This window comes from Kryptolebias marmoratus, linkage group LG3 (genome assembly GCF_001649575.2).
Source record: "Kryptolebias marmoratus isolate JLee-2015 linkage group LG3, ASM164957v2, whole genome shotgun sequence".
In the NCBI taxonomy this organism is placed as follows: Eukaryota; Metazoa; Chordata; class Actinopteri; order Cyprinodontiformes; family Rivulidae; genus Kryptolebias; species Kryptolebias marmoratus.
The window spans coordinates 23,506,960-23,517,431 of record NC_051432.1 but is presented as its reverse complement, the minus strand read 5'-3'; the positions used below and the strand labels follow the sequence as shown (position 1 = coordinate 23,517,431).

Sequence of the window (10,472 nt, the reverse complement as noted above, 5' to 3'; positions counted from 1 at the left end):
ATGTAGAGACTATTGTATATGAAAATACTTGTTCAAACTTTATTGTAAAACTTAAAAAAACAAGATCAGGCTCTACAGGGTATACAGGAATTTTTACAAACATGCAAATAAAAATAAGTAGGATTTACAGTTCTTAAAGTGTTTAACTGTGTCAGATGATAATTAAATATACAAAGTGTTGTCAGTAAAATAAATAAAGCTCTTAACCAAGCACTGAAGAGCGAAGTAATAATATTACATTTTATTTGCAAATGAAACCCATTAAATACATTTTTTTAATGGTTCCAGCAGCTGGGAATTTATCTTTAAGCACCAAGCTGGAGTGTTTTGACTCCAAACCTCTAAAGGCTGCTGAAGACATCTCCTCCTCTTCATACTGACTGTAGCTCATATCTCTGAGTAACAACATGTCTGTTTGTCTTATATTTCTCTGATGGATCCATTTAAACGGCTCAAACGTTCTGGTTTGGTTGAATTTGACTCGGCATGAGGAAGTTCTCGTCTTCTGAAGTCCAGTTTCTCATCCGAAACCAGCTTCCTGAAACTTAAACAGCAATTTTATTTTTTCTTTCTTTCAACACAAAGCAGCTCAGCTTCCGTTACTGAGCATGCCCAGCAGCTTACTGGGGTCCATCCCCTGCTGCTGAGCCATCTTCTTCACGTCGAAGCCCATGTGCTTCAGGAACTGCATCACGCTCATCTCCTGTCCTGTCAGCTGGTCCCTGATGGTCGGGCAGGACGGGTTGCAGTGGGGCCATGGGCAGCTGTCCATCAGATGCAGGGGGCATCCTCTCGCGGGGGCGGCCTTGTGCTTCTGGAGGCCGTGGCTTCCGTTGACGTGGAGCTTGTTCTGGAGGCTGCGGTCCCAGCAGTGCAGCGCTCTGGGCAGGGAGGTGCCTTTCACCTGGATGTCCATCCAGTTTCTGCAGAACGATGGAAGAGAAAACCACAACAGTCACCCTCAAAAGTATTAGATTTTTATTCCTGCTTGCACCGAGTTTAAACTGCATAAACAGACAAACAAGAGCAACAAAAACAAGCCTCACATGAAAACTTTAAGAGGAAAGAGCTCGTCAAGTGTTTCATAAAAAACTGACAAACACTGGCCTACAAGTGTGTTTTTGTCCATCTCTGTTAGCAAAATATCTCATTTTAATAAAACATTAGATGCACATTTACAACTGATTAACTTCAGTCCAATTTAAGATGGCTGCCACAGCCAATTAAACCTAAAGAATCCACATTTGACAATCTGGAGTTTATTTACAACAGCAGGAAAATGCATGAAGGAACAATCAGTCCTCTTAATGTTCAGGTTAAATGAATAAAAAGTTCAAGTCTGTTCCTTTTAAATATAAAGTTAAATGAATGAAGGCGAATGTGTTAAAACATTTACTCACGTTCTGGTTATGAGTTCATGGGCCAAACAAGCCGGAGCAAACATCGCTCTGCCAATCAGAACAAAGCAGAACTTAAAAAAAAACCATTTCATTTGGATCGTCCGTGTGTGTGTGTGTGTGTGTGTGTCTTACTGTACGCCTCCCAGCGTGCCCCTCAGCTCCTGACCCAGGTTCTGGATGTACCTCCACTGGCCCTCATGGATGGAGTGTCCGGTCAGGTGGACGTTGTCGACGGTCAGCTGGGCCTCATCAAACAGCCACTGGACCACAAACACCGGGCCTGGTGGGTGGAAAACCAGACTTTCAATATAAACAGCTGCCTCTGTTGTAGCTGCAGAAAGGGTGAAGCTCGGGGTGGGTTGTCTCACGTTTTAACGTTGGGTAGATTTTATATCCGAAGAAACAGTTCCACTCCTCTCCAACGTGAGCCTGTCTGCAGCTCTCCGGCACCAGTCCACCCCAGAACCTGCACAAACACAGAGTTTCTCCAGTTATCATTAAAACCTGCACTAAATTCGTCTTAAGGTCCATTTGACGTGTAACGCTACGAGTGTCTGACCTGATGCCTCTCTTTATGGCCTCAGTCGGGGCACAGCTGATGGTATCCAGGCAGTCTGTGAGTTTGTACTGCTTGTTGTCCAGGAACCATCCCGAGTCCACCACACCCCTGACCTGGACCCCGCTGTGGCCCTCAGACTCCAGGTGCTCTGCGACGTGGTCCACGTTCAGCAGGACTCCTGTACCGCCCGCGCTGTTAATGAGAAGAATGAGCTCAGATGGAGAAACAGGAACCTCTAGAATGAGTCAAACACTCTGGGTCCAGAACCGACCTGCTGCCTGCCAGAAGCAGAACCTTGGCGTTCTGCAGACCTTTAGTCAGCAGCTCGTTCACCACCTCCTTAACGATCAGAGACCCCATAAATGCATAATCACCTAAAAATGTAAATATTATGAATTTACTGGCAGACAAACAAGACACGTCATTTTATATTTAACAGAAAATTAGGGTGAGAATCATAACATGATGAGTGACAAAAGGCTGATGATGTAAAGTCTGTGATTGTTGATAAAGTGCTGGAATATTCTGAAACAATCTTTAAAAAATGCATCCAAGAAATTCAACATTTCCTGTAATTTATCTACTGTAACTTGTCATGAATAACGTAAACAAACAGATCAATAAAAATGTTGTTAAATTACTTTATTTTTGCCTTCATCGTGACATGAGTTCAAACTTTGAACTGATCATAATCTTTCTGTCATTATTTCCTTTTTACAGTCAACTTTTTCTTCTTCTGCTGGTGAACTTTTGGGTAAATGTTCCTCATTCATTCTTTCAGTTCCCCTCTCAGAGCCAGAAGCAGTCAAATCTACTCAGAATGACTTATTTTATTAACTAATATTTGTGAACCATGCTGGCAAAATGAGTTGCAATGAGGAACTCTTCAATATTGAGTTATTTTCAAATTCTCCATCTCAATAGCATCAAAATGATATGTAGTTTGTTGAAAAAAAGACAAAGAGGAGATATGTGGATGCAGTTAGAGAGGACATAGAGGTAGATGGAGTGAAGACAGAGGACAGAGTTAGATGCTGTGGTGACCCCTGAAAAGCGAACAGCCGAAAGAAAAAGAAGATTTAAAAAGAAGGTTCCCTGAGCTCCAGAATGACATCAAACATCTGATTTCGCAGCAGAGAAAAATGGTAAATTTCGAAGGAAATTATTTAGGTGATAGAAGACAAAGGATTGTCACAAAGGAGGTAGATTCAGGTTGAAAGACAAACTAAGAGATTTTTAAAGGAGGTTTAAAGTCTTTGGAACCTGAAAACAAAGATGGCTGCACTTACAGAAACGCAGTGAGATGTTTTCAGGCTCATTTCATCTCATCACAAATATTTAAACCCAACCAGAGTGGATTTGGAGGCTCAGAAAATGACCACTTTTAAGATTCTTTGGCGATTAATGACATGGTGTTTCTGTGGTTACATTTTGCTTCCTTGGCCGGTCGCCTTCAGCTGATGTCGGGTTGAAAGATGAGATGATTTTGCATCTTAAGGTCTGAGAGTCATTTGGGCGGTTTTAGGCAAAGTTTTAAAGGTTTTTTTTTCTTAAACTTTCCGGTTTGGGATGGCTTCCATCAAACCAAATAAAACAGATTAGTGGAGTTTTTCTTCTCTAATGTTTCCCCAACTTGACTAAGAAACTCAAATCTTTCCTGACATTTGCTTTAATTTCCAACTTATCATCCACCACTTCTGGTTTTACTTTGTGGACAACTCTTTTGCAAACTAACGCACCAAAAAAAAAAGAAAAAGTGTGTATTTTAAGAGGAGAAGTGTTCATATCTGTTGAGGCAGAGCGGATCGGTCAGGATCTCTTACTCTGGTTGGTTTTCGGGGAGGCTCCACTCCACACGTCGCTGGAGCAGTAAGAGATGAACCTGCAGGAAACACAAAACACAGAACGGTTAGGAGGAAAAAACAACTAAATCTGGGATATTTTGTTGATGTTTAAAGATGTAAAACTGGCAAAAAAAAAAGGCTGGTTGTTTGAATGTAAATCAAACAGAGACTAGTTAGAGTGATGAAAAGATGATAAGTAACTAGAACTAAACAGAACTGCTGATAATCTACTTTTAGCTTCTTATCACCCGCAGCTGAAAGACAAAAGGTGGGTGATAATGTTTTTACCTGTGTCTGTGTGCATGCATGTCTGTTAACAAAACACCTGAAGAACCGCAGGGTGAATATTAATGAAACTTTTAGAGATTAATCTACAGCTGATTAACTTTGAAGTCAATCTGATTCGAAACAAAAAGGGCTATAACTCAGTCAGTTTCACAGATATTGAGCTAAAGTTTGAGGTGGTAATAGCTGCGAGTCATTCACGACACATGCTTTGAAGCATGACATCACACCTAAAGTCGTTTTGAATGTTCGACCAAAATGGCCACAACTTTGTGGTTTCACAACATAAACGTCAGTGGGCAGATTTTTCCTGCATGGGTGGATTTGTTTGTCCATCATGGGCTGCCGTTATCTTCAAAAGGTCTTCTCAGGGGATTGAAATGGCTCATTTAGAGGCACATTTTCCTAAATAAACAAGGGGAGGTTTGTTATTTTTAGGTTTTATTGGTCTGTGTGTAAAACGATGTACAACTGGGTTATGGGATGTATGTTACATCTGATAAAATAGCAAGAAATTCCAAATAAAATGTGTAAAAAACATGCAATAGATGCACTGAAACAAACCACAAATAAGATCTAAACAAACATACTTCTCATTAATCTCTTTTTTCAGCTAAAACAAACCATGAATGAATAAACTGTAGGAATGGATGTTCTTACACCATGTTGGCGTTCCACCAGTGAGGGTTTTCCTCCGGCTGTGGAGACAAAATTCCTGTTCCTGTAAAAACAGGGATGAAGCAGAGCGGGTGGAGGTCAAATGTTAATCATGTTCTGCTGAAATGTCCACATTAGAGAGGCAAAAATCACTTCAAATTATTTATGATCACTCATAAATCTGAATGTTGTGTGTTTTTCTGAATGAAAAAGATAAGATCAAACACACACTGCTGTTTTGGTCAGCAGAGGAAATTAAACCCGCTGAAAGCTGAGCAGAGAGGCTCCTGAACAAACAAAAGATCCTCCAGAGCTCAACTTTTAAAGCTGAACGCAAAACTGAGCTGAGCAGGAAACACAAACACTTCTGAGAGCGTCGTTCATTCAGGAGTTTTTCTTTTCAATCAGTCTGCTGAAGGACGGAGAAGCCAGACATGGATGTTTGTGAGGTGGTGCCACAACCACTGCCTCCAACTAAATGTCTGAAAAATTAAAGGCATCAATTTTAGAGAAAACTTTTAACCTCCTGTTCCCACAATAATCAAGAATCGGCTTTGGAGACGGCTGAGTTTTGGGACAGTCGTTGACAAGAAACTGACCTGAGACCAGACCCAGCAGAGAATATCGAAAAGTCATGAAGAAGTATGTTTGAAACAAAATCTGCACAATATTTCCCTCACATCACATCCGTGGTTAATGTGTCATAAAAAAAATTGAAAGCAAAATCTGTGAACTACCGCCGACTCTGACATGTTTGTTTCCCTCCAGAAACAGCCGAAGTGACTGAAAACAGGTCGGACGTTAAACTTCACGGTCATTTCTGTCTCCCTACACAGACTACAGGTCCGTCATGTGACTCAGCAGCTTCAGCTGATTGATTTGTTTACATTGAGTGCGGACCCGCATTTCAGAACTGCATTCAGTAAATCTAGAAAAGAGTGAACTCTTTCCAACGGCACCATTTAATGTTATTCAAGATAAATTTTTAGGTTTGATTCCACTTTGAACCTTTATATCTAAACATCTGTCTGCCAATAAAATAATTACAGAAGCCACTTTTTAAATTACTTTTTAATTTATTAGCACTTTATTGACTATTATTTACTGTTTTGACTCAGGTTTGGTTGCTCCAGTGTCCTCTTTAGTGGACTCTACTGCTTTTTTATTGTTGTTTTATTGTGTTGGTTGTGTTTTTACTACCCCTGTAAAACCACATTTCCCCTCTGAGGGACAAATAAAGCTGAACTGAACTGAAATTATGTGAGCAGATCTTCTGAACAAACTGACGTACCTCTTTTGGTTTGTGGCCACTTGGTGGAGCTCATCAGGTTCTTCATTGTCTCATATCTGCTGTCGCAGGTCTGCTTGTTGAAACAGTACCACCCACCTGCAGGGTCACACACAAGAACGTTACCTGTCCCCACGGAGCTGCAGGGAGCTCAGCGTGATTTCATTCACAGGTTTATTCTCACCTTCCAAGAAGAGCAGCCACCTCCTGCTGCCTTTAGACTCTTTCATGTAGTACCTGGAACAAAACACCAGAATCAGTTACTGGAAAAGTGTCTGCGTAAAATACTGGCTCCAAGAAAAAGACACAACCTCTGAATCTGATGATGTGAGACATTTGTCTTTAACTTTTCTCTACAGAAACAACAAAGTTTCCCATTTTGGAGCAGCACAGACACTAAGTGGCTTGGATTGTCTATGAAAATCACAGGAACATGGTGTTTTTTCTGTTAATATTATTTACTCAACATAAATTCAACCGAGAACAGAATTTAGAGACTTTGCTGACATCTTTAAAGAGCTTTAAGGCTTTTTATATACATCAAAATTCTAAAAAACTTGTTTAACAGCACAAATAAGAAAAGTCAATTTTTAAAATCTAAAATCACCAAAATGCTGAGATGATTGACTCACAAATGTTGTAAATATTTCTGCAAACAAATAACTGGCATAAAATGTGAGATGTGAAGCTTTATTTGACAGAAAGGGTCACCAGGACGGATTTATGGGGAAAATTAAGTGAAAACAGGTTTCATGAATGTTTAAATTACTTGTTGCACATCAGAAACCTACATGGTCCCCTCGTTTATTCTTATGTTATTTCACTTAACCAGAACTTTTTTGCTTCTTTGTACGTTTCAGTTTTACTTTATTTTATTTTTATTCCCTGTCTTCCTACTCTGTGTTTCCTCAGTTGTCTCTCTGAAAATAAAAGTTTTCTGAATCTGAAAAAGGGGAACAAACTGACTTTAATTCAGTCTAGTTGCTTTATGCTGTTGAACGGATTTAAAGCTTCATCACTGAGGCCATAAAAGTCTCTCCTCATCAGGGTCTCTCCTCTGATCTGCTGCTTTGATCCATTTTGGTCACATCCGGACTGACAGGGGAAGGGGGGTCAGGGAAACTGAAGCGCCACCAGATTAACTGTTTGGAGCGCCGGGACGCAGCTGTCTCTCTGTTCCCTCATAGCTCAGATTCTTCACGCAGCCTGTCAGGAAGCTCCGGGAGCGCGCACTTACCCCGCAGGTGACCCGTCGTTGCAAGTCACTGACACGTTCTGCAGGAAGTGCAGCTTCATGTCTTGCTCCAGCTTTGGCGCAGAGCACGGATACAGAGACTGCGCCAAGTTCTTGATCTGCACCATGAAGCTGTCCATGTTGCTCTCCACGGCTGTGAAGTCCAGCGGGAAGCTCTCCGGTCCTTCCACGCGCTCCCGGGCTGCTGGAGCCTCCGGCTGAGGCTGCGGCTGCGGCTGCACCCGCCGGGGCTGCGTCCGGCCGCCGCGCGCTCTCCTCGCTTCCGCCGGTGCGCTCAGCTGGATGAAGAGCAGCAGCAGGCAGGAGCGCAGCACGCACAGTCCGGCCGAGCTTCTCAGCCCCCCGCGGCTCTGCATCTCTGACACTTACTGGGAAAGGCGCGCGCGATGAGCCCGGATCAAACTCAGCATGTCCTAAAAGAAGATGAAGGGACGGGAAGTCCTTTCAGAGGCGCGCGGAGACTTTCTGGAAGCTTATGGTGGGCTGAAAGAGCGGAGATGATGGATCCTCATGGTGCCGTGAGAGATGGGCAACAAACCGGTTTCAAATTCAGGCCAAGTTCCAGTTTAAATTCTGTGGATCCATCACGCGCGTCTTTACGCGCAGAAACACCAGTGAGATCGCGTTCAGCGCGCGCTTCTTCCCTTCTGCTTCAGATTCTCATGATCTTTGGGGTGAAGTGAGGATTTATTTGAAGTCCTCCTCCCCACTCCCCCTCCGTGCCTCTTACTCCCGCGAGCCAATCAATGTTATCGCTGCCTGATGCGCCTCGCGGGGCGTCAGTCTCACACCCGGGGTGCGCGTGCGCCTGGCACGCCCACTCACTGTGTCCCTTTGATGTTGTCTCATCATCTGACCACACAGCCTTTGAAGTGTTGATTGTGTGTGTGTGCGTGTATATGTGTGTGTGTGAGGGTCCAGCCGGAGGGTCACAACATGCTACAAGTCCCCGCACATTTTTCTAGGCAGTTTTTTATGAGCTGAAAAAGGAGACCTGCATTTTGTTTTTGTCTGAGGATCTTATCTGAGTAAAGGTGATGAGGTCACTGGAAGGCTTTAAATCTTTGTGTGGAGTGAACCCATGCTGGCCTATGAAACATAGATCTCTCAGTTTTACTTTTCCTCATAAAACCAACAATAAATTGCTTAGATCTTTAATTGTGATGTGTTTGTCATTGTCTCTGTAGCATTACTGCTTGTATACAAATATGTTTTTCTCAAGGATGAAGGCAGATGAGCGTCAAACTGTTCTCATCCTCAGCAGCTTGACCTCAAAAACTGAAGATAAACATTTAATTTTATTAGATTTCCCTCTTTAAGTATCCAAATCATGTTAGCCGAGTTATTGTATCTTTCAACAAACTTTCTCTCTGTCTCCTTGTCCACCCTGCAAAGACAATGTCCCTGTCACACCACTGTCCACCATATCACCTTCAGGTTTTATGAAATAATTAAATTATTTTCACAGGAAAAACATTTTGTGCAGTTTCTTTATAAACAAATGAGGACCAAATGGTTTCAATTGAAAGTTTGACCAAATCTATATTTGCAGTCAGGTTTTTAAAAAAAAGATGACAATTAAAAACAATTGTCATCATCAAAAGACTTTTCTCATTATCTAACATATATTTTTTAGGAAAGGGACAAAATGAAAATGTGTGTTTTATAAACTCTGTGCAATGAAAATGGATTAGTTTTGCTTTGACTCATGATGAGGTGGATAAATAAAAAAGGAACTGGAACTGGACCATCATGTATTTCTAACTAACTCTGATTAGGATGAATATGAAGTTAAATGGAAAATCTTTGTCTTTTTTTTAGAAATAAGGAAGTCTTATAGGCACTTTATTGTGATATTGACCCATTTATGTGGAAGAGGATGTGCAAAATTGCAGTCTAATAAATTCTGTCAGATGAAACAAATGATCAAATTTATCCAATATTTGCACAAATTACAAAAAAAGTGACTGAAAGAAAAAGGTCTGAATCCTGAACCTGCCCTCCAGTCCTGAGCGGTTCTTAGTGCAGGACTCTGAAGGGAAAAATATGATGAAAATGAAGACCTTCAACTGCTGCACAAATTAAGACACGTTTAACCCTCCTGTGGCTTTTTGGCCAAATGGACCCGAAGTTACAAGAGCTTCTCTTCCTCTCTTCAGTTACGAGGTCTTCAGGAGTGTTAACAAATATCACTGAAACATGGGAAACCAGGCGTTTAAATCAAATTAGACTAAACCAGTTTAAAAAGAGATGCTCTTTTTACCAGACTCAATCAGATTCATCGAACAGGTCATCTCTGTCTGACGTCTTACATTTAGCAGCCAGGTAGGTGCTTTTATACATTTGTGTCGTTTTGAAGCTTCTGTCCTGCTGGTCGTTTGTTTATTCAGATGGTGGCAGTTTTTTACCTGAACCTTATTTGTCTTTCCTGGTGACCTTTTTGCTCGAATGTTGCTGAAGCTGTCTGTCTGTCATTCAGTCAGCTGTTCGGCCTCCAGGGTCCCGGCCTCGCGCCTCTCCATCTGTTTGTGCCACGTGTAGTGTTTGTCTGTCCGATCCGACTGCAGCTTTGATCCAGTCTGATCCATGCTGAGAGAAAATAGCCTTGATTGTTCGGTATCTGTTCAGGTCATCAGTCAAACTGTATATAGTACGTACATGAAGTCGCCATATGGGGAACAGATCAGCTAATCTGTGGCCAGTTTACTGACAGAATCAATCTCCTCCTCAGAGGACCACTGCAAATAGTTTCAAGCTACTTTGTGTCCGCCATTCTGCTTTTAAACATGTTGAAGTCCAGAAGAAGAAGGGCAGACTTCATATTGTTTTTAAACTTACTGGGGAGAATTTATTGCCTTGCAGAAGAATGGACTCAGTATTATCAAACAAAATGTCAGTAAATGCCAAAAAAACACCCCACCGGAGAGTCTTTTGGAATTTCAAAACTAATTTTAAATGAGAAACTGAAAAAGGCTGAAGAGTGTTAAAGGTATAAGTCTTCTGTGGCAGTCCTGTGCTGCTTTTTAAAATATAGTAATTTGCAGCATGTTAAAATATGCTGCATAAAAAGAGCTAATGTTACATCTAAAAAGGCAGTGCATTCAAAAGTCACTGTATGAAAAACAGATTTTGCACATAGCTGTGGTTGTATTTCATTCGGTAATAAGCTCAATTTAATTTTAAA

The 10,472-nt window shown here is 41.5% G+C and overlaps 1 protein-coding gene across 1 annotated transcript; it reads right to left on the bottom strand.

Moving 5' to 3' along the window:
- Positions 1 to 17: 17 nt before the first annotated feature.
- On the bottom strand, positions 18 to 8,015 carry notum1b (notum, palmitoleoyl-protein carboxylesterase b). Its single transcript, XM_017416999.3, has 11 exons — positions 7,271 to 8,015; positions 6,218 to 6,270; positions 6,037 to 6,132; positions 4,749 to 4,809; positions 3,783 to 3,841; positions 2,231 to 2,333; positions 1,960 to 2,151; positions 1,769 to 1,866; positions 1,533 to 1,680; positions 1,401 to 1,448; positions 18 to 923 (listed from the first exon to the last, which is right to left on the bottom strand). The coding sequence occupies exons 1-11, from the start codon at positions 7,642 to 7,644 to the stop codon at positions 590 to 592; spliced, it is 1,566 nt and encodes a 521-aa protein (XP_017272488.1). The 5' UTR covers positions 7,645 to 8,015; the 3' UTR covers positions 18 to 589.
- Positions 8,016 to 10,472: the final 2,457 nt, after the last annotated feature.